The sequence below is a fragment of the Polypterus senegalus genome, chromosome 7 (assembly GCF_016835505.1).
Source record: "Polypterus senegalus isolate Bchr_013 chromosome 7, ASM1683550v1, whole genome shotgun sequence".
NCBI classification, from domain to species: Eukaryota; Metazoa; Chordata; class Cladistia; order Polypteriformes; family Polypteridae; genus Polypterus; species Polypterus senegalus.
Genome location: NC_053160.1, coordinates 142,800,281 through 142,825,462, shown reverse-complemented (window position 1 = coordinate 142,825,462; position 25,182 = coordinate 142,800,281). Strand labels below are relative to the sequence as shown.

Sequence of the window (25,182 nt, the reverse complement as noted above, 5' to 3'; positions counted from 1 at the left end):
CAGCAGTTCTGTACCCTGGGTGAGTGTCATAAATATTCTCCCCATTACAAATAAACAAATCTTGGTTTACTCCTTTTGTGATTAAGAGCATGGCGCTATCTAATAGCTGAAAGAACAATTTTTTTTATCTGAAGAGAATCATAAGGAATTTGTGCTTTATTAAATATTTTCTCTTTTCATTCTTTTCCACGTTACTGACATAGGATGTACCCTGTTTGAAATGAAATACCTAATTATGAGGTTATGGTCCATGATACTGCATTTTCTGTAAATTACAGCTGGTGCTATGGTAAAGTTCTCCTGTTTTTGCTGGTTTGTGTTCACAGAAATTTAAAAAGTGTAAAATGAGTTAGCTGACTCAAAGTTACTAACACAGTCACTCAAACTCAATCAATGCATCTCTAGGTACAGTGCAACTTTAAAAGACCCGTCTCTCCTTGTTGTCAATACCTAATATATGATTTAATCTAACACACAGCATGGCCACTGAGAAGCAAATAGGAGCATATTTCAATTAAATAAAGTGTTTTTTTATTACTTAGAATATAAAAAGGCTAGAATTACACTAAGAATATATTTCATGAAATATTGAATTAAAAAAAAATCAGGTGCCTCCATTATGATAAAAATAAAATGAAACTTAGATCTTCAAAGGTTTTTTAGTACATGGATAAAATAAAAAAATAGAAAAAAAAAAATAACAATATCCATCCACCCACCCACACATGCATGCTAAAGTCCATAAAATATTTTTTTGTTAGTTGTATTCTGCTATGTTTCAGTATAAATGATTAAGATTTTTCCTCCTTCTTGTTGAAGGATGTAATAAAATCCTCTGCTTGTTCCGCTTGAAACCTCTGTTTCATTTGTCAAAGCTAAAAGGAAAAAAGAGAAAAAGTCTTCAATGAGAAGCATCTAGCACTCATCTCCTGTTGTCAATAAAACTCTGCTCATAGTAAACAGTGACATTTCTCGATCAAAGGAATTGGATTTTTATTTGCTTTTCAAACAAAGAGCGAATCTCTCTGCTTGAAGGTGGTTGGGCAAAGTGCCATTAAAACAGTTGGAAGAATAACGACTTCCAAAATTGATTTATCTTTGTATAAATGATGGCTACATCCCCAAATGGATTTATAAATTAATTGCTGTCTTATTGGAATAAAAACCTTCTTGTGCGGACATGATTGATATCATCTGTCTAAGTCCTTGTTCTGGACCCCCTCCTTCTTAGTTAGTCTATCGCAGCTGGAGCTCTAATTTACTGATCATATTAACGCTGATTAATAACTAACAATAGCTTCTCCTCATACATCAACAGCCAGCCATAACTGAGTGGGACTGGGAATGGCCGAAACTGCTGCCAAGTTATCTGGGACTCAGTCAGGTGACCTTGAGGGCGCTGCTGGCAAACAGGTAATAGGAGATTCTTCTACTTCTTCTTCTTTTTTCACTTTTAAAAACAGCTGCTTGCCATCATTGGCCTTGCTCTTGTTTCATATGCTGTCTTCTGTCTGAGGTAAACGAGATTTAATAAATGGCATATATGTCAAAAGTGAAACTATGTAGTAAGTCATGGCAATCCTAATTGAGGTGGTTGGCTGATTTATGCCTATTGTGATGCGGCTTCAGGTGTTATTTTTTAAGAGCTCCATTTCCATTTATACAGCGGTGTTTATTATGTGCACAGAGCTTCAGCTTTTGAATCATTTTGATGCTTTACACTGAATAGATGCAATTAAAGCGTAAATACTGGGCATTTGGATTATTAACATGCCAGGATTACTAGTGTCAGATCTAAGAAGTTAACAGACTTGTTAGTTCCCCCTGAGAGAGAAGGCCAGTTTGGGACAGCAGAACAAATCCATGAACCCCAAGAAGACAGCAGCGGTGATTAGTGCATCGACTGTTTGCAAGTTTGTGGTGCTGAAATGGTTAAAGCAAGACTGATGTGCCTTTCCCACCTGATTGAAAGCATGCTGAAGTTTCCTAAATATAAATCCTCAAAACATCATATAAATATTTATGTAGCTATTTGACACATATTAGGTAGCGGTATTTCAAATAAACTCAGCCCCCAATTCAAAGCTGTCAGTTATAACACTATCTACTGCTATAAGGCTACTGCACCTTGTCTAGCAGCTACATGAAATCCATTTTAAATCACCTTCATTGTAACATGCACCTTCTAATAAAGGGCAAACGGCTTGTCTGCCAAGGACAGCTTTATAATGAGGGTGAAGTGTTTCAAAGAGTTCATGTGCTTTCACCAAATGTGCTGGTTTGTTGCACATGTGTAAAAGCTGATACTGTCACCCTCCCCCACCCCCACACCATTTCTGAATTATTTGAGGATTATTCATGAATTTGAATGGGTAATCTCACTCTTAATTGAGCAGCTTGGCCCACCAGAAGGGAAAAAAAAGCGACTTTGGGATTCGGTGGGACTTGGTGAAGGGATGTAAATATTGCATAATACCTCATAATCTTGTCATAGTATGTCCTTGGTTACATCGTTTGCTTTAATAAAGATCTCTTTTGTTGAATGAATATAGACAGTTTAAAGGATTAAAGGAGAAACACACTGTCACAAAAAAAGCTGATAAATTTTGAATTACACTTCATGTGTTTACCACACCATTGAGGGAGTTAAACTCAACTTAATAGAATAAAAAATATATTGCCATCATCAAAGAAGAAATGTATTGATTTTCAGCACAAAATGACATTGAGCTCAAATACTATCTCAATCTTGTCATGCTGAAGCAGACCTTCGTGGAGTAAAGCAGAGTGCTTTCATCCAATTCAAGCACAGTAGGGGGCGCCTGTGTCCTCGGTAATGAGGCGTGGAATGCCTTCAGGACATGGTATGAAAAAAGTGGAAAAAAAATATCCTTGACATCTTTTTTTTTTCCTGGTCTGCTGAGCGGGAGTAAACAGAACATTTATGTCTTTCTCAGTGTATTTGCTCCACAGAGTTACAGAGGTCAGCCTCGGTAGAAGGCAGAAGAGGGGCATTACACAGTGGGAAATTGAGACTTTATAATCCAAACCTTGAAAATGAACTGGCAAATTGAAAAAAGAGCTTTTAATTTTTAATCTGCATCATAACTTATAGAAGTTATAGTTAATTAGTAAGAAAAAAAACGTGTCTTAAATGGGTAGTTAAGGATCTTTAATTTTGTTGTACTTAGTGGAGACATGCTGTTTCACCTTGAGATCATTAATCTGATCCTGTGTAAATACTTAGGTCCAGATTTAAAGTACAGTGCAGATTGTATAGATTCCTACTTAATGTCCAAGTGTGTGAGTGCTCTTAGCTACCATGTACCCTGTTATATAGTAACTGACAAGTGTATATTGTTGATCTAATTATTCCAGAACTTATTAAAATTGCAGATTTTAAATGCTAAGGCTGTGCACTTTGAAATTCTGTTCTTCCAGCATTTAATGAATGAATATTACATTTACTATGAATGTAAACAAGAAATCTGATTTGTGATGTGATGCCCTTCAAGTCTTCCACAAACCGTCTTTCAGCAGTACTATTTAGAGGCATAAATTATCTGTAGCAAAATGAAATGTGGGAAGCCAAGTCTGCTCACCTTAGATCTAATGGTGTGATGTGCCAGATGGAGGCGAGTAACAGTTTCAGTGTTCTGGCTGATTTTGAACTCTGTTGTTTTTACCTCCAGCAAACAGACTTCATGTGTCCTGTCCTATTTCTTACACATCTGAAATGTGAATTAACTACGCAGCATTTAGCTAGAAAAAAGCCTCCAGCAATAAACATTGAACTGCTGATTGAAATTGCTTCCACTAGCTTCAAGGTTTTTAAAGCTTTTGTGGTTGTGTGAATAACATCTTCCATATTAAAGGTATTTAGAATGCCTTATTATATGAATCAAAGAAACACTACCTACTGTACAGGACTGTTGTGATCTATTTTCCTTTCCTAAAATCTATACTTTATTGTTTTGTAATAGTGTCCTGTAATCAGTGCTGTTTTAATACATTTAGGATTCTTAATATGAAACTTGTATTTAGTATTTATGTTTTATTAACTAAAATGATTCTGTGACTGCCCTAGGACAAAATGCTTTAATAAATGTTACTTTACTCAGGGATACTAATTATCTCATGAAGGAGGTCAAGGCCATATACTTTGTATATAATACAAATTTAATTAAGGTTATCCTGTATATAGCATAACATCTAACCTGATTCAAGAGTGCACCACCCACTTCATCCCAGGGCATACTCACGTGTTCACATAGAGACTGATTTGGAATTTGTCAGCTATCCTAAGGTGCACATCTTTGGGGACATGGGTGAAAAAATGGAGCAAAAATTGAGGAAAAGACATACAGACACAAAGAGAAGATGCAAACTTGTGGGATTTGAACCAGAGATTCTGGATTATGTGACAGTGTCACTACCACACTAGTGTGCCATCCTTATGCTGTAAATACCAGTTATACATACACATGCATGGGTGTGTATATTTACATTAAACATCAAAAGATTAGATACACTTAGCCAAATTTCAGCTTCTTTTATGCTAAATGTGAATTCAAGACAAATCATGTTAGATATTTTTTCACTGTTGATGAAATTTTACAACAAACAATATTCAAGTGAAAAAAAAAACATTTCAGGACAAATCAAAAGACTACAACCTGCAGAACTAAGTATAGTTTTAAAATGTGACATAACAACATTTTTTTAAAAGATTTGCATAATATTCTTTATTTAGTGTTTGTTTTAGTACTTCCTGGGTCCTCCCTGCGTGGAGTTTGCATGTTCTCCCTGTGTCTGCGTGGGTTTCCTCCGGGCGCTCTGGTTTCCTCCCACAGTCCAAAGACATGCAGGTTAGGTGGATTGGCGATTCTAAATTGGCCCTAGTGTGTGCTTGGTGTGTGGGTGTGTTTGTGTGTGTCCTGCGGTGGGCTGGCACCCTGCCCAGGATTGGTTCCTGCCTTGTGCCCTGTGTTGGCTGGGATTGGCTCCAGCAGACCCCCGTGACCCTGTAGTTAGGATTCAGCGGGTTGGAAAATGGATGGATGGATGGATAATCTAATGCTTACTTATGCAGGATATAATCCCTGACACCAAATGACAGAGATTTTCTCTTTAAAATTCCATTTGACATTTTTTTTTTACATTCTATGAAGAATCTTTATGTAGACCACCACTTTTGAAATGGCTGTCATTTGGGAAAGCCTCTAGTGTTTTGTCCACAAATGCTGTAAGGTTGTCTTTTGTTTCTACATTTTTCTAGAAATAAAAGGAGTGTTTCAGCAAATCAACTTTCCATCTTTCAGTATGTTGCACATCATGTTACAGGCTGCTACAAGCCTTATTCCACTACTCCAGCTTGTATATTTCCTTATTATACTGCTGGCTTCTATTATATGATAAATGTTTATGAAATAGTAATATATAATAGTAATAATATAATAGTAATGGATTACTTCAATTCTGTGAATGTCCTTGAGTGGCCCAGCCAGAGCCCAGACTTGACATCTCTGGAGAGATCTTAAAATGGCTGTGCACCGAAACTTCCCATCTAACCTGATGGAGCTTGAGAGGTGCTGCAAAGAGGAATGGGCGAAACTGGCCAAGGATAGGTGTGCCAAGCTTGTGGCATCATATTCAAAAAGACTTGAGGCTGTAATTGCTGCCAAAGGTGCATCGACATGTGATTTCTCAGTTTTTTTTATTTTTAATAAATTTGCAAAAACCTCAAGTAAACTTTTTTGTCGTTGTCATTATGGGGTGTTGTGTGTAGAATTCTGAGGAAAAAAATTAATTTAATCCAATTTGGAATAAGTCTGTAACATAACAAAATGTGGAAAAAGTGATGCGCTGTGAATTCTTTCCGGATGCACTGTATGCTTTGCCTGAGCACACTGTTGTTCTTTAGCAGTCCAAAACATACAATAGGTTTTGACAATTATATCCAATTTTAAATGAATGTACTTTTTAAATTTACTGCTGCTATATTGCATTTTTATCTGTTAGTGAGAGAACAGTACAAGTGAAAGTTCCATAGTAATCTGAATACAGTGAAAACCCTTTATTGTTCAAACTTTGCACATGTGTCAGACTTCCTGCTATTTAAAGTAGAGAAATCATTAAGAAGTTATTAAGGCAGTACTTTATAGTGTGTCCTCAGTTACAGAGGAATTTCATAATAATTAACACACTGGTTACAGAATCTGCATGAATACAGGATCGATATGGAAGATGTATACTCTATTTTTATGTTACATTTGTGGGTGGATACTTTCATGTACAGAACATCTTATTACATAGACATCAACATATGGGTACTTTCATGAACAGAACATCTCATTACATATACATCAATGGTGCCTAAATTACTGACAGTCAGCCCCTTTCTGTTCATGACACTGCCTTAGAAAGAAAAACAGTACCTGTATACTTGTAAAATGCTAAGGGCTATCTGTCTGTCACACAAAAACTCACAAAAATCCCTGGGCCTTGAACCTTAAACTTGGTCTTTTTTCTCAGTCAACAGCTTATTCCATGATACATGTGACACAACCCAAGAGTAAGATATACGGGCTACCCTGGCCACGAAATTTAACTTCAGGTTCTTCTCACAGTAAACAGAGATGTGGCCGCACACCTCAATCAATCAATCAATCAATCAACATTTATTTATATAGCACATATTAATACAAAAAAATGTAGCTCAAAGTGCTTTACCAAATGAATAGAAAAATAGAAGACACAATAAAAGATAAACATAAGTCAACATTAATTAACATAGAATAAGAGTAAGGTCCGATGGCCAGGGTGGACAGAAAAAACAAAAAAACTCCAAAGGCTGGAGAAAAAATAAAATCTGTAGGGGTTCCAGACCAAGAGACCGCCCAGTCCCCTCTGGGCAATCTACCTAACATAAATCAAACAGTCCTCTTTGTATTTAGGGTTTTCATGGAAGGACCTGATGATGATGGTCACGTAGACTTCTGGCTTTCAGTCCATCAATGTTGGAGCATCATGATGCTTTGAGTAGGTGATGGTGGCGCAGGCCGCCACCACAAAGAAACCGGAAAAAGAAACAGAAGAGAGAGTAGGGGTCAGTATGGATTTTTGAGCCACTGTGAATAGTTATTATGAAGAATTGAACATACAGAGTATCAGTATTAAGTTAAAGTGAAGTTATAAAAAGGCCATGTTAAAGTAATGTGTTTTCAGCAGTGTTTTAAAGTGCTCTACTGTATTTGCCTGGCGAATTCCTATTGGCAGGCTATTCCAGATTTTGGGTGCATAACAGCAGAAGGCCGCCTCACCACTTCTTTTAAGTTTAGCTTTTGGAATTATAAGGAGACACTCATTTGAAGATCTAAGGTTACGATTTGGAATATAACGCGTCAGGCATTCCGATATATAAGATGGAGCGAGGCAAGGCAACACAGCAGCATAGGCACATGGCATTGCTGACAGAAAAAGAGCCTCATTGAGCTCTAGTTGACAGTAAAGCACACTACACATGCCGACTGATTGTTTTCATCACAAGCACCAGTCATACACTCCTAGTGCAACAGAAGGTCATACACGACCAAAGGATTGGAGGTGTCAGCTTCCTTCTCCACATTATCGGATGTCGGGTCTGTTAAGCATATGGCAGGTCTGCCAGGAAAGGAGCCATGACGACACTGGATGGCAGGGAAGGACATTGCAGCAACCTCAGTAGAGTGACCTGGTGTGGTGTGTGTCATGAGAGGTGCATACATCACATTTCTTCGAGGACTGGAGGCCCAAGTCTTATTACTTATTATTATTACTTTTCTCCCTTTTCCATTCTGGCAAAAAATGCAGTGTAACGGACAGCCGAGATTCTTACCCAGCCAGGATTCCTCCAAAACGGAAGGACCGGGGGAAGGAACATGGATGGAGCAATACTTCCCCCGGGACGACTGGCTTGCTACAGTGCCACAGAGCAGGGAATCTCAACCCTGCTGGAGCCAGTGTCCACCACCAGGGGGCATATGGAGAATGGCTGAGCCCTCCTCTACAGGGCTGCCACCACACACAGAGATCGTTGAACACCTGGAGCACTTCCGGGTACTCTATAAAAGGGGCTAGCTGCCACAACTCTGAGAGCCAGAGTCTGAGGGATGTGGATGAAGCTTGTGAGGAGGAGTGGAGGTGAAGAAGAGAAAAGAGAGAGGGAGAGAAGAGCAGTGTATTGTTGCTTAGTGCTATACTGTACTGTCCTACTGTAGGTAACGAGACAAAAGTATTTCCCACAGTTGAATAAAGGTGTGTTGTATGTTGGACTTGGGCTCAGTGTCTGTTGTGTCTGGGGTCTGGAGAGCTATACACCCCTCAATGTTCATAACAGAACCATCTGCACTACTACCAGTAGATTCACAGATATTTTTAATCCATAGTTCACAAGGCTTTGCAGCAGTTACCTATTGTGACATCTGCATAAGTGCTTGTAACCAGATGTTGCTTTTAAACTATGACATTATAATCACTGTTGGTGTTTGTATTCATTACCTGCTATTTGAATTGTATTGTTGTCACTACTCTGTGCACACATAAAAAACCTGAACTTGAATTTGATGTAATGTACATGTGTGTAAGTGAAATTTTAATACCTATATATTAATTATATCTCATAATGTGTATCTCTGATGGAACCCTTCCCTTGTTTTCAAAGATAATCTTGACTATTCTGAAAAAACAAGAAATATAAATACTTTCCCCACCAAATGCTATTTAAAATTACTTTAATTGTATACCAGTGATGTTCTGGAGTCAGGAATTGCCAAAGTAGGATCTGCAATAGTCATATTAATACTTGATTTAGTGCAGTTATATTATTGCATCACCCTGTCCTTTTTAGATTATTTCAACTATGTATTTTATAGACTCCATCTTTATTTGATAAGTTTCAGAACATTTCTTATTTTATCATAAGATGTAGAAAAATATATAGACTAAAATAGATTTTCTTTTCGGCTGTAGTTGAAATGAACCTTAATGCTGTGTTTTCTGTTGTGAATTTTGAACAGTAAAATGCATTTTCAAATATGTATTCCTTGATCTGAAAATGAAGCTATTACTTGGTAGTGTCTGTCTTGTGAAAGCATGTCCTGTTAGCTTTTAGCTCTGCTCTTTTTTCATAACTGCCCTCTTATAAAGGTAAAAAAGCAATATCTCATGTCTCTCAAAAGAGTTATGTAAATGAATACTGTGTTATGTAAGGCAAATGGAGGAAGGGGAGTTACAGATTTGACAAAATTTCAGAAGCTCAGGATGCATTATAGGCTATTTTAACCCCTACAAACCCTGTTTTTATTTAGAAGTAAAAAGTATTTTGACAGAGGTTTTGAGAGCTGGGCTATAGACCAACCTGATATTACTGTAGTTTAGCTGTAGTGCTCATAGTCTGACTGCACAGTACCTTTTATTGTATATTTTCCTAAATTACAGTACACAACTGAAAGACTGTTGCCAGCTAAAAGAATTGGAAGTACTGTACATACTTTGAAGGAAATGCAGTACACATAGTAGATCAAGTTGTTCTTCCAATCCATAAAATGAGATGTCTGGAATTCAAGAACCTTACACATTAAGTTATATGTTAAATCATTTGTATAGCACGTAGTGCAACAGTGTCAACCATTTTTTTATTTAGTCTCTAGTTACTGCTGCTAATTTAACTTACTTTTTTACTTTAATTTTATGTGACTTGTCTAATTGTTTTTATTTCTGTCTTAACTGACACCCAAATGATAAAGAGCTGCAAAGTTACCTAAGAGGTGACCAGCTAACTCAGTGGGCTCAGACAGTCCTGCAGGGTCCTCATTTACACTTCAATCTATTTAGCTGTTAATAAAATCTGTTATTTAATTCCATGGCTGGTTAGTGTTTTCTTCCTGCCACAACAGGACCATTCCAGAATATAGCAGGTCAACATTTCTCAGACCTTCACTTTCTTTCTTTTCATATATTTTATTGAGACAGATATTGCGTGAAAGACACAGGTAGGAATTGGGAACGAAATTAGCCTGGTCATCTCTCGGCTTTCTTTGCATGTCATTATTGTTTGGCTGTTGGTAAAGAAAAAAAGAAAATTAAAATGCAAAGTCATTTAAAATCAAGGCAACATATTGTGCACCATTACATTAGTGTTTGGTTACAAGTGGAGAAAATGGAATGAAAATGTGCAGCCACTGTGGCTCTCCAAGAACTGAGCTTGACATCCCTGATTTAATGAATGAACTTGTATTCTTTTAAAGGGTAAGGAAGCTAGTTTTGATACAGTACAGCAGAAATTCTTTTTCTATTCTACATAATCATGGACAACACAATAATTTCATTTTCTAGAAATGCTGTTCACTGGAGTTTTTGTTTTTCTGCCCCACATTGTCAATTGGCTGATGTATTTTGTTAGGTGGACCATCTATTGGTATGACTTTGATTATGTTATATTTGAAAGGCTGTGAAGAACTTTGAAGATCTGTGAACCTATACTTGGTTAAAAGAGTGCAGTTTAAGAATAAACTGAGTTGAAATAAATGAAGATTAAAAACACAAATTGGGAAAATTTTAACTGCTGAAATATGTAAGCCCTTCTGCTATGGCATACCTAATAAATGAGACATACAGAGCTTAGCTAATTGACCTCTGTTGGTGTGCTATCAGAGAGATAGTCATAATTTCAGATTAAAAATACCTATCTATGTTTTGTGAGGAAATTTGAAAGAAATACACAAGATTTAAAACCAAAAAGATTTCTCAGAAAGTCAGAGATGACCTTATCAAAAGGTTTACGTCATAACAGTAAAGTGAACATTCATATGAGCTCTGTTGAGTCAGTTATCAAGGTGTGGTAGATGCACCATATCACCCAGACTCTACCTAGAAAATTCTGTGACACACACACACACACACACTTCCTGTCCTGCCCAGAATAAGAAATGTAAAGGGAGATCCTTCGGTTTTAAATTTTAAATACTTTGAAAAGTTAACAAGTTCTGTGATGAATAATGATTTGAAACCTAAGCAGTCAACAGTATAAAGAGTGCTGCACAATTCTTGTCTGGATTGTGATAGGATGTACTATGGCTAGAAACAAGCCAGCAATTTAAAAAAAAACCAAAAAAAAAAACTTATTAATGCTGGTCTGAATTTACTGAAAAAGCTCATTCTAATAATTTCATCTATTGATTAAATCAAGGTGGTAGCAGTGGCTATGGACATGCTTTTCCTCAGCGAGCAATGTCAGAACCATTAATTAATCAGTCAACAACAGATATTTGCTGGGAGAATTCTTGTAATAGTCTTAAAAAAAGAATATTCAAGTCCTCATTGCAAATCCTGACTTTAATCCATGTGTGATTCTTTGACACAGTCTTTAATTTTCAGTCCACTGTATCTGAAATGTCAGTGAAGCTTTAAAATCTTGAATATGCTAAGAATATTAGAAAAGAATTGACTTCATATAGTGTGCAAAAGTTGTAAACTCCCACACAATGACACAGTAGTTACCTTCCATCTCCAGAGCCCTGGGTTTAAATCCCTGTCAGGCACTTTGTGGATTTTGCATGTTCCTGTTGTATCTTCAAGTACTGTACTTAGCTTTTCTTACCAATTCCCAAAGACATATATGATGGGCTGCCGTCACACTACACAACTACGAGCGTGTGTATGTCATTTTTTACAACTTCAGTTGCTGGGTCTCATGGAGGATGTCAGATTATACACTAGGAACTTCCGGGGGTGATGGATTACATTGCTCCTGAATGCACAATTTCAGATTCCCTATTGCACCACTAAAGTATCACAGTGTTTGACACATTTTATCATCCAATCAACATGAAGCATCTTTTTTCTTTTGCCACTCTAATGTGGTATAATAAAGACTAGATGTTAAAAAGATATCTGTGCTGGCTCCAAAGATCTGTTTGTGCATCGTCTTTTGTTCCTTGATTGCTTTTCCCTGTTTTTCTTATTCTTGTAGATTCTGTTGGGCTATTCTTTGTTTTTGGGAATTGTATGCATTTTACTTCTGCCTGATCGCTCATTGGTTTTTAGCTTTTGCACAATCAGTAGTTCACACCTACGACTTGCCACAAAATCTAACCTACTTTATTTTGTCATAGTGAGTTGTGAATCTCTTTGACTGAATCATTAGAGATGTCACACTGCACATCTCATGATAACTAGCAAACGACTCTTGAAGATTATGTAAATGAAAATCCAAGATAAAATCATATAGTGCAACAGGGGCTTTCTGCTACAAAAACAGTGCTACTGTATGCTTTATATTTAAATATGAGTGTACCCTATGATGGATTGGTACTCTGTACAGAGTTGGTTGCTCCAGTGCTGTTCCACTCCCATGAAACTGAATTGTATTAAGCAGGTTCGGTGATGGGTAGATGGAATAATGGAATAGTTTTAGTGCCAGGAACGTCTACCAAATATCATTTTGACAGTTCTAATTATATTTAATAGTAACAGTAGAATGTCCATGTGAATAGAGAAATTCTTACATGCCCAACCAGCATGCAACATGTTGCCAGTCTGGTGGCATAATAAATAAGAATGTCTTGTGCAATTCCTTCCAATAGAAAATACAATTCTGCTTAACCTGATGCCTGTTTCATACCATTTGTTCAGTTTGTGATGAGTGGCTGGGGCTACTGCCCAGCTGGGACGCCCAGGAGGACCGGAGGAGGGCTTGCTCCTCCTCCAGACCACAAGGGGGCGACCGCCCTGGTTGCTTTGGGGGCCACGGGTACAGAGCTTTGAAGCTCAACCCTGTGGGGGCCCATGGTCACCGCCAGGGGGCTCCCTGCTGCCTTTGGAGCCCTGGACCACAGCTTCCGCCACACCCAGAAGTGCTGGTGGGAAGAGGACCGGGGACACCCGGAGTTCTTCCAGGTGCGCAGCCAGCACTTCCGCCACACAGGGGAGTGCTGGCGGAAGAGTGTCGGGAAGCACCTGGAGCACATCCGGGTGTGTATATAAGGGGCCGCTCTCAGGTGAGGAGAAGGATGAAGTCCTGGTGGAGAGGAGTGGAGGCGGCCTGAAGTGAAAGAGGCAGTTTGGTGTTGGCCTGGACTTTGGGGGAGTTTGGGGTTTGTGGTGCACTTTAATTGTAAATAGTGACTGTGAATAAATGTGTGGTGGTACTTAAAATGATGTCTGCCTGTCTGTGTCCGGGGCTCGTTCCACAAGTTATACAACCATTTCCTGAATCCTTTACACAAAGCAAATAACTGAGAGGTCTGAATACTTTTACACAAAGCATATTTCAGTTTAAGAATGGGTTAAGTAGGTTAGAAAAAAAATGGACGTTTCTTTAATACCCATTCACTGTCTGTGTACAATTTAGATATTCTGTCTGTTTTTGTTTAAATACTCTGCTTTTCTCTCACATTCCAAAACTGTGAGTATTAGATCAATAGGGAATTCTAAGCTGGCCGTGGGTGAGAGTTGGTGAGTACACGACTGAAGCCACTTTCAGGGTTTGTTACTGCCTTGTACCCAGTGCTGTCACAGTCCGGATCAAGTGAGTCTAATGGTTTAATGTTAATATTTGCTCCCCCATAACTAATTTAAGCTGTAAAAAATTCGATATAATTATGGAATGTTTTAGTAAAATATATTACCCTTCCCTCTGTCTTCCTTCAAGCTTAATACAATTCAAGGTTGCAGTGGCAGGAGTCCATCCTGGCAGTCTCAAATGTAAGGTAGGCCACATTCCCACATACACCTGCTCATTCACTTGCATGTTTCCACATTAGAGTTTCCAGTTATTATTGCAAGCAGTTTTTGGGATGTGTGGAGAACACCTGATTATCTAAACAGATACTTGCAGAACATCCTGATTCCATTCACGCACCGACTAGGCCGGGTTTTAGCTCCAGAACTCTGCATTTTACATTTACAAATTTGAAAACATTTAATAATTTTTAGTACATTTTCAAAACACTGGATTTGTTCCATTTAATTACAGTGTTTTGCAATTATTTATGTCAGTTTTTAAATTGGGGCAAATGTTAGGATTCTAAAACACTTATCAGGGCTGTCAAGCTGTATTTCCACTCTTGATATAATCAGTGTCTTTGAGTATAATCATTGGAAAAAGAGCATTTTAAAGTTCAATTGTATGTGGAGCAGATTAATATTTACATGAAATTTAAAAGATTAGAAATGTAGGTTTTTGTGAAGAAAGTGTTTTATCTAAAAATTTAAATCACTTTTACATGCTTTTTACTAAGATACAAATGTTTTTTTTATTATTACTGTACAATATTCCTTTTGTTTATAAGGTTAACACATTTCTTCTAAAGTATTAAGCAAGGTAAATATTATAAAAAGTGCATCTTTATAGTAATTGATAGCAAACAGAGGAATCGTCTTAATTACAGCACAAACACAATACCTGCTGCCTGAATGTACTGTAAATTTGTCCTCCATTAAGATGTACGGGGGAGTTTTCTTGAGGTTGTTTGATTTTCTGTAATACCTCAACTTTCAAAATGTATGTGTGTATTGATTATCCTAAGATAAACTTAATTCAGTTTAAGATTTCAATTTACCTTACTGTTAAAAATTCATGCAGCAGACTGGGATGCTGAAAAGGTTGCCAAAGAGTAATGCTGTGCTTGTAAATTTGACATGGCAAAAATGTGACATGATTTTATAAGATTCTCTGCAACTGAGAGGCGCACTTGAATATCAAGGACAGAAAGAATGACACGTCCTCTAACAAACATTTTTTTTTCTTCTTTATTGGAGAAATGTTAAAAATTTAGGCATGGGCTCTCCATCTTATGGCAGAGAGAGAATTCAAGATTGTCACTCTGAAAGTTAGAGCCGTTCAATGTGTCATTGAGGAAGGTTTTTTTTTTTTCTCCTTTGCTGGGCCTTAGATTGACAGGTTATGACAAAACTGCATTCATGTTGCTTGAATACATCTTTTGTCTAGTTTTACATGCTTTTTGACTTGCCTTCAAAATGACATATTGAGGTTTTCATTAGTTTTAACCAGGTGTGGTTTTCTTTATAGAGGCTACCTTAGTAGGTTTGTACCGAAGGCGAATAAATCAGTGAAGCTCGGAAAGGCCATGGCCCTCCTTCACATGGCAGTGATGAGTTGAAAGACTCATTAATCAACGACCGAGTCACAGGTGTGATGGCTTCCCCACAAACTACCAACAGACTGTGAAAGTCACATCCAACACGGCAAACTGTCAAGTAGGCAGGCCTGCAAACACTTCAGTGCCTTACCTTTGCTTCTAGATGAAAGTAAAAAGATCATTTTTGAAATACTGCAGTAATCTTGTATAGTGTAGCTAATTTCTGCGTGTCAAATATATAATTATTCTACATCTATTGTGTAGTTTTTAACCCACAGAAGATATTTAAAATCTTTGTCCGTGACTTTAGTCGGCAAATGGAAGATTTCTGCAGATTTCTATGGTGTTATGTTGTACATTTTTCCATTTAAAATACTATAAATAAAATCCTTTTTTCCCCCACATTAAATATTAGGCAGTTTCTTATAATAAATAAATGAAATGAAATTTTGGAAAGCCTATTGTGAAGATGTTGTTTGAAAGCTATTTACAGGATATCATACCTGCACGTCTGAAGTCCTTGATATTATTTTGGACAAGTAAAATGCACTTTACATTAGCAACTCCTTTCACTTTCTTTTACCGGATTTTATAAAGCTATCAATTAGCATGTTAGACAAAGAAAATCACAAATACAGAATTGCAAAACTGACCATGGATGGCAATTTTAAAAGGTTGTGAGACATTTAGTAATATCAGAAGATTAGTTTTCTTATTACAGTATTTTAATATATTTTGTGGTTGCTGGATATCAATTCCTTCAACGATAAGCACATGTCAGGTGCCGTACCTGAATAGGCTGTGTGTCTATCACTGGATGCACATGAAAACAACATTACACACATGCTTTGTTATGATTCCTTCCCTGTCTCCTTTTTTGTGTTCATTTTTTTCTCTCATTTATATATGTATAGAATTTATTTTGAAACAGATCATTGTTATTTTTGTTTATTTCCAGTCATCACTATTTTGTGTCATGGTAGACGTTTCATGTCTGTGATTGCCATGGAGAATAGCTCCAAAGGTTACACGAATTACACCATTGGTACAACGGCTTAAATATTGGCATGATTGAGCTGTAATCATCTGAGTTTGACAGATTCCGATTAGAAATTTTGTGCATTTTCTTTCATTATCCCCTCCATTGGTTACTCACCTGTTTGCCTTACCTTTTTCGATGTTTTGGGTTTGATGATATCTCTATTCGTCTCCTGGTTACAATGCCTTTTTTGTTTAATATCTCTTCATCTGGTTATCTTATTAATTTTGGTAATATTTCGGTGTCAACCTTAACACACTTGTGCTAATTGAACTGATTGTCTTTCAGCTGTGATCAGAAACTGAGGTCTATGGGTGAAACCATACAAACTAATTACAAGAAGACCAACCAAGTGCATCTCTAGACAAACTGTTCCTACTCTGAAGGGCAAAAGAGAGTAAACCTCTAGATTCTTGAGCAGAGAAGGGCTAAAGTAGGGTCCTCACGTAGATGTTCCAAAATCATAAAGGCATCATCAGAGCTAATCCAAAAGAATTCTTTCAGCTTAATAGTGAATCACATCTTTAAGGATGCAGACAGAAATTAGGAATGAATGCCAGACAGCACTGCTTTACATTAAGGGTTGGGAGAATGTGAAAGAAACGAATCACTAAAGCAGTTGATTAGGAAACCCTAATCATGTTTATTTAGTATATGTGGAGTTATAAGTACAATGTAGCTTTAAATATACCAAACAAAGTTCATGAACTGAATGGTTGCTTCTCATTTGTCAGATCTTTTGTACTTTTATGATAATACTTCATATTGTAATCTTAGATGAGCATCACATTTCTCTCTCTGAGCCCAGCCTCTGATTATGGAAGGAATGGGGGAGAGAATATTTCCAGAACATTTTCTCCCCGCACCAACTGACATGGGCACTCAACCCTGCCGGGGGCCGTTGCCACCACCAGGGGGCACATGGATGCTTTCAGGGCTGTATTTGGCTGCATTTTCACCACACCCGGAAGTGCAGCTGGAAGAAGCTGCCTGAACTGTACAGGACTCAAGTCTGTACAGAAGACGTTGATTCCATCTCAGTCACTTAAATTGATAAATGTGTTGAACTTTATCTTGCACTTGGAATTTCAAGGTTTGATTGGATAGATATAAGTCTCGGTTTAAAATATATGTGTATGGTAAAGTGTGTGTAATTTTGGGCATCCCTTATTTGGCTCTGACATATAGTTTTGTCAACTATCTCCTATTCATTTCATCATTATTCAATTTCTTGGCATAAACTCAGCTTTGTTAGGTTGGCATACACCCAAAAGTATAAAGTGCGAATTAGAAATTAGAAATCTATAAAGCAGTCTAAATCATTTTGAAATGCTGGGTAACGTACCAGAAGTTTACAAGTTCACAGCATCTGTAAAATAAGTTAATTTTATATTACAGTATATGTGTAAATATGCAATGTCATTTAGAATTTAAAATTAATTAAACTTAAAATACCTTCACCCATGTTAAAACAGAGGCTAACAGAAGCTAAATAATTAACACTGCTATCTCCCAGCTCTACGGACCCAGACATGATTTGTATTTAATAGGTGAAGTTGGCACACTCGCCCATGCTCACATTATTTTTCTCTTTATATGTCATGGTTTTCTCACCTAATCACAATACATTCGTTTCTAAATTGAGTGCGAGTGACTGCATGCATGCCCTAAAGTCGACTGCCCTCTCATCCAAGGTTGGTTCTTGCTTTGCATCTTAAGCTGTGAGGAAAGGACTAGGCTCATCCTGACCCAATAATGGAAAATCCAGTTTCATTAAAAAGATTAGTGAATGGTGGAGCAAATAACTAGAACATCTCCAATCGGAAGTTTTTTGAGAATAAAGAAAACATAGCCAATAATGTAATAAAAAAGAGGTTTGAATAATGCACAATGTAATGGTAGCCGGGAAAGCAAACAACTTGAGATGTCAAGGAAAGGTTAGGGTACCACCCTGGTAACCCCTTTTAATATCAGCATTAAAATCAGCTGACAAAAGGCTAAAAAGAAAATAAAAAAAGATGATCTGAAGCTTAATTCTCAAGGGTATGTATGCAAGGGCTCTGTCCCTCAGGAGTGTCCGGAAATGGGATGGTTTTTAGGGATACCACCAGAAGGGGTGGAGCTTTCTGTTGGTGGTGGAGTTTAAAGCATTCATCTTTCTTGGGTGTCTTTTCTTGGCTGCTGCAGATGAAGCAGAAGATAATGTCAGCACTCTCTCTTGTCCTGGGGTGGAACTTCTTACCTCCCCAGAGTCTGGAAGGTGGTCCTCAGATGCACATGCATGACAGCGTATATTGTTTTAATCTTAATAGTCATCAACCATTCATCCGTTTTTAAACCTGCTTTTGGATGTTTATCCTGGATAGGGTGTTTACATTTTTTATTTCATATTTAAGTAGCTATTTTTTTAGTTTGATTATTATTTTTCTTTGTTTCCTCTTCACTACCATTTGTAAAGCACCTTGAATTATATTTTCTAATGGAAAGTGCTATATAAATAAATGTTGTTGTTGGTAATTCTTGTTTATTAATTAGACAAAATGCTGCTTTATAGTTTTTTTTTTTTTAATAATTAATGACCTTCATGCTAAAATTATTTTCAACAGGATACCAGTATAAGTGGAAGTAGATGCAGGAACTTGAAAATCAATGTTTTGTTGCCCATGCTTTAAGCTAACCTTTAATGAATGACCCTGTAAACCTAATGATAGGATCTGGCGAGGATACAAAAATGTGCCTCCACCTACCATACATATAAATGACAATACATGTAGACACACAGTCTTACCTAAATTTCTCTGCTTATGATAGGTTTTATTCTGTGTATATATCTATATATTACAGTTTTTCCCTTTGCAGTGCTTTATTTAACACTTGAGAGGCTCAATGAGAGCAATAGGCACCTTACTTTTGCTTAAATGTGCATTGTGGGAAGAAGAAAATATTTGGTATATTTTCCCGTTAGTAGAGACTTGAAAATAATCTTATTTATTGCTAGTGTTTCTTATGATAGATAGATAGATAGATAGATAGATAGATAGATAGATAGATAGATAGATAGATAGATAGATAGATAGATAGATAGATAGATAGATAGATAGATAGATAAAATGAACAGAGAAACGAACAAACACATGAACCTTATGTCCCCAGGGGAAGTTTGCTTTTTACAGGAGCTCTTTAAAAAAGTAAATACATAAATAGGTAGATAAGAATAAATAGACCAACATCAGAATGACTATAAATCCACAAAAATTAAAAAGAAATAACATTTTGTATTGCTGCATGCACAGTTACGATTGATGAATTTAATATATTATAATCTGTCCAGCCATCCTTTATCAATTTAGCTTAATCACATTCTGAACTCCGGAGTGCCAGGGCCCATCCTAGCTGCCATGGGTACAAGGTAGGAACCATCCCAGGATAAAGCTCCAAGGTTAGTTCATATTCACAAACACACACAAACACAATTTTTGGACAATCTGGACCTACCAGATAATCTAAGCATTACTTCTTTGGTGAACTGGGGGAAAACCAAAATGTGAAAACCCCACCCGGACATGAGGAGGATGTGTAACCTTCACACAAACAGTAACCAGAACTGGCATCCAAATTTAGCCGACACATTAAACGCTATGCTACAAGGCCATCCTTAAAAACATCTGATTATTCCTATTGTTGTTTATTTAGTGTATTTAAAGAAATGGTAATCCTTAAAGCATTGTACTGTAGATCTGATTATTAATACTAGCTGTTATATTAATGCTTTAAAACAAATTATGCAGTGAGCTACAGGTATATGTTTGCCAAATGAGAAATAAACTGCCAATTGCACTAAGAGAAGAATATTTTACTTTCAACAACTGAACCAGAAATCAGCAGAAAGTGTTAAAAAGAGGTGATTTTTTTCAAATTTTCATTGAATTTCGTTTTTTAACAATATCTTTTGCCTATAGTACAGTTTATCTTCAGTACTGATACAGTGTGTGCATTTTTGAATTTTACTCTTACATCAGATTTTCTTCTCCTATTCTGCTGTTAATGAGAGAATGGTGTTTTGCCTTTTTTCTGCATTTCCTTTCAGTCTCAAGCCTGCACTGGGATTGTGGTTTCTCGGTTCTTCTTAACTTGTTAATGATACAGTTATTCAATTAAATGAATATGCTGTCAGTCTGAAAGGCTGGTATTATCGTATAATGCCCTCCAACAGTGAGGCAGGTCTGAATGACATAAGGTGAGTATAATTATATGGGAAGGCACCCTGGGGGGTCTTATTCACTATCATTAAAAAGTTTAAAAAAACACAATGGCGACATTCCTTATTATTTGACTGTGGTGATATGGTAAAAAGACATCATGATTACATAACAGACTAACTACTAAACTGCCTGAAAATTACATTTACACTTATATTTGTAACTATTATATAGTGCTTGTTTCAAAAAGGAGAATGTGCTTCATAAAATAAATTTAATTGAAACCAAATTTTAAATGCAGTATATACTGTTAAATACGTTTTAAATGTACCAAAAATATATTGTATTTAGCAAAAATCCAGCATGTTTCTTTAAAATATAATTTTTAAAGAAATAAAAATTTTATTTTGTCATTTTTGTAGTTTTGAGAAACATGGTGTGAATATAACATGACATAAAATAGTATTCTTTTTAAAATTCAGTAAAATATATACAAATGACCTGATATTACGATAAAACAAAATATAGACAAATAAAAAAAATAATTTGTGCATTACTTCAATTTATAGTTGGTATTTCTACATCCATTATTTTGTGCATAACTGCTGAAAACAACAAATAAAACATATTTCATACCGTAGTCCTATCTGTACGCAGTATGTATCTGTGTCTAATTTTCTGTTTATCAATCGGATGTTTTATGTTCTTTAGACAATGAATGTCCAGTGGTAAAATGTGAGTAGAAAAGCCTAAAAGTTGTAAATGTTTTATGTATGTTATAAACTGATGTCTGTTAATATGACTGCAATTATATTATAAATTAAATTAAGCTGTATCTATCTATCTATCTATCTATCTATCTATCTATCTATCTATCTATCTATCTATCTATCTATCTAATTTCTGTACCATTGCTCTCTGAAATATGTTTTTTGTAAATGTATTTGCTGTTATAACTTAAACAATATTTTGCAGATATATAACAAATGGAAAAAAAATTAAGTACAATTTACCCTCCTTTGGAATTACACATTCAAGTGATGCCACATTTGTGGATGTTTTTATATTTATGGTATTGTTGATTTGTTTATATATTTAATCGCATGGCACACAATCACAGAATGTTGTTTTTTTTTTTTTTGCGTAGGAGGACAGTTTTATCTCATACTGAAACCCCCTACTGTTTGAATGAAAGTTGCAATATGGCCTTTCCTGCATAATAAATGAGATATATGCAAAATATTTTCCTGCCATCTTTCTAATGTATTCGTGCAAGGGTTAAAAGCTCCCTTTTTAAATCTGGCATTATGTGTTTTGTTGGGGGGATGGGACAATGGGGATCATTACAGACAGAAATTAGATTGAAAGTTTGTATGAAACTGTGCAGTATGTATCAATAAACATGCATATATTTAACTGCAGATGAATACGTATAGACCTCCTATACACATTTGTACTGGCAGATCCTCTCAAGGTTCAATAGATTGGATTGGGAAGTGTACAAAGTATGTAAACTACCATCTTCAGGTCTGTCCACAGATGTTGCACAGGATTTAAGTCCGGGCTTTGGCTGGGCATCTCAAGGACAGACAGAGACTTGTCCCGAAGCTACTCCAGTATTGACTTGGCTGTATTCTGTGGGTCATTGTTGTACTGAAAGGTGAACCATCACCCCAGTCTGAGGGCACATGCATGGTGGAGGTTTTCTTCATGGACCTCTCTGTATTTGGCTGCATTCATCTTTCCCTCTATTCTGTGCAGCCTCCGTGTCCCTGCTGCTGAAAAGCACCCCCATAGCATGATGCTGTCACCACCATGCTTCACTATAAGGATTTTATTAGGCAAGTGGTACACAGTGCTTGGATTTCTGCCCAAATAGTTCAGTTTTTGTCTCATTAGACCAGAGAATCTTTAAAGTACTTTAAATCGTCATATGTCTTTCACTCAAGTGTGAGATCCATCTAAATACTCTACCATAAATGCCTGAGTGCTGCTGAGATGGTACTCCTTCCAACAGGTTCTCCCTTCTCAGCAGAGGACTCCTGAAGTTCTGTTAAAGTGACTATTGGGTTCTTGATTTCCTCCCACACCAAGACTCTTCTCGCCTGGTTATTCAGTTTCACTGGACAGGGAACTCTAGGAAGAGTCCTGGTGGTTCCAAACGTCTTCATTTCACAATTATTGAAGTCGCTGTGCTTCTGGAAACATTTAAAGCTTTAGAATTGCTTTTATACTCTTGCCCTTATCTATGCCTAACCACAATTTTTGTGGAGGTCTACTTGGTCTTCATGGTTTGGTTTTTGTGCTGACATACCGTGTAAATTATGGGACCTCATATACATAGGTATGTGCCTTTCTAAATGGTACCCAGCCAATATAGTTTGCAACAGGTGGGTCTTGGTTAAGTTCTAGATACATTTAAAGTGTAAATAAAGCAAACAGGGTGCAACTGACCAAAATTTGGAGTGCCATAGCAATGGATCTGAATACTTCTATAAATGACAGATTCCAGTTTTTGATTTTTAATAAATTTGTAAATCTTTCTGAAAAGATGTTGCCACTTTGTCATGAAGTACTAAAGAGTGTAGACTGATGGGCAAAAAATTGCAAATTTATCCATTATAATTAAATTTACAACACAATAAATTGTGCAGAAAGGGAAAGGCTCTGAATACTTGTTGAATTCACGTACATGCTGTTCTGATTGCAGACTTTTGTATCTTATTGCTACCTTGCAGGTTGGTTCACATCATGCTTACATTTGGGTCTGTATATTTGTCATTGCTTCTACAGATAGGAAATAGCTGAAACGGAAATGGTGAGCTTAGAAGGAAATGACTGAAAAATCAAACAATGTTTAAGAGAATGAAGGAATAGCAAGAATATGCTATATATACATATTTAGATGAATTTTAGTGCAGAGGTCTTTAAACTTTGTTTAAAATGTTTTTCAAATCTTTCCAGCAGGAAGAACTGCTAAAAAAAGATATGGCTGACAGAAGTGGAGATGAACACAAAAACACAATTAACAGTGTTCTTAGGGAAAATAACCAATGGGGGATCCACAAGGCCTCAGAGTGAACAGTTACGATTCTCTTCCAGAGCTATGGCAACTGTCCTGGTCATCCAGCAATATCATGTGCTACATGCTAGAGTCCATAATTGTATTATATTCTAATATGTTAAACAGAACTCATATTGAAATGTCAATTTGTTTCACTTCAGATGATCAAACCCAACTAAACTTGGCAAGCATGCGTATCTCAGAAATAAAAATTGGGAGTGGTCTCCCCTAGACTTTCTTGTATACTCAGATATGGGGATGGATATTTGAGGAGTAAACCTCAAGACAATGATTCCAGAAACGGTATGTTCGGACTCAGGAAGGTATAAAATGTTGAGATTCATCAAAATCTGGAAATGGAATTTTTGTAGGATTCCAATAATTTCCTTGTACTTCATATACGAGAAAGTCAGAGAGGTCTAGCATGTCGAGATTCATCAAAATCTTGACTTCTAATCTTCGATTTTTTTTTTTTTTGAGATTTTACTTTGTGGTGACAGCTTGCCTTCCAGTCATGGTGCTTTTTCAAGTAGTCGATTTTCATCTTCCATTCTCAGGGAATGAATGTGTTTTAATTTTTGTGGCAACAGCTTGTCTTTCAGTCACTGTACTTCTTTGCAGGGTGAATATTCGCCTTCCAGTCAAATTCAGTTTCAAAGTTTTGATTCTTGTAGTGTTGGGTAAACTTTTAGTTCCGATTTATTTTTTTGAATCAGTTCAGTCACAGAAAATGTTTTTATTTTTTGTGACATAAGCTTGCCTTCTAGTGACAATTTTTCTTTTTTTTTTTGAGCAGTAAAAGCTCATCTTCTGGTCACAGAAAATTTCAGAGTTTTGATCACATAAACATCAGGGTTCTTCAGGTGTTGTTTTTAGTGACAGCTTGTCTAATATTTGTTTGCATTTTTATTTTTTTTTTCACTTGGCAATATGTTTTCATGCCCCCTCAATATTACATAGTCTTGTTTTTGTATAGACTCGGTTTCTGTCTTGGCTCTAGTTATTGAGTAAGAGTTTTGTTTATGGTGCTCTGCAATTCTAATCTGTGTTTGTTACGATTGTGCCCATTGGTTTTTCAGTGCTCAGAAAAGTTTACAGTTTGGCTTTCAATTTTACTTCTAGTTACCAAGAAAGAAATCTTTTGTGTTGTTTATGAAGAAAACACGCATCTTGTGTTTAACTGCTTTCACTATCAGAGCAGTGCTCCCTAACACACCGTGCCAGTGGTCAACCCGGGGCAGTCAGTTTGGGAGCTGCGAGTCTGTCAGGCCATTGCGTGTTTCTGCTACTGGCACAACAATATCTCGTACTAGTTGTATTTTTGCAAGACATTTTTCATTGGACATCCATGTTCTCAGCAAAAATGAGGGAGTGACGACACTTACGAACATGGAGTGATCTGTTAGTCTGTTAATGAACTGCCATGATTATCTGCTTTTTTAACTTCCATCCATTACACTCAGTCACTTACTGTTTCATTCTGGTTCTAACTTACTGCCTGATTCTTACCTCACTGTTTCTTGCAAGAACACATATACCTTTCATGTTACCTATGATTCTGTAACTTAATATTTGGTTTCAGGAAGCTAAAGGATTAACTTACCTCCTACCTCTAAACTCTCTGAACAGTTTTGTGGGGTTTGTTTTATGCAACTTCCTCTGTAGACCTGAAAAGACTTTTACAAGAACTAAGGTCACATTATACGTGATTCCCATTCATGTGCTCCAACTTTCAGCGTG

At 36.6% G+C, this 25,182-nt stretch overlaps 1 protein-coding gene across 2 annotated transcripts in view; it reads left to right on the top strand.

Moving 5' to 3' along the window:
- kiaa0825 (KIAA0825 ortholog) overlaps nt 1-25,182 on the top strand; it is a 409,330-nt gene that overhangs the window by 290,808 nt on the left and 93,340 nt on the right. For both annotated transcript variants that reach the window (XM_039759351.1, XM_039759352.1), the window contains exon 19: nt 1,319-1,413. In XM_039759351.1, the coding sequence (XP_039615285.1) occupies nt 1,319-1,413 (95 nt within the window). The remainder of the gene's footprint in view (nt 1-1,318; nt 1,414-25,182) is intronic.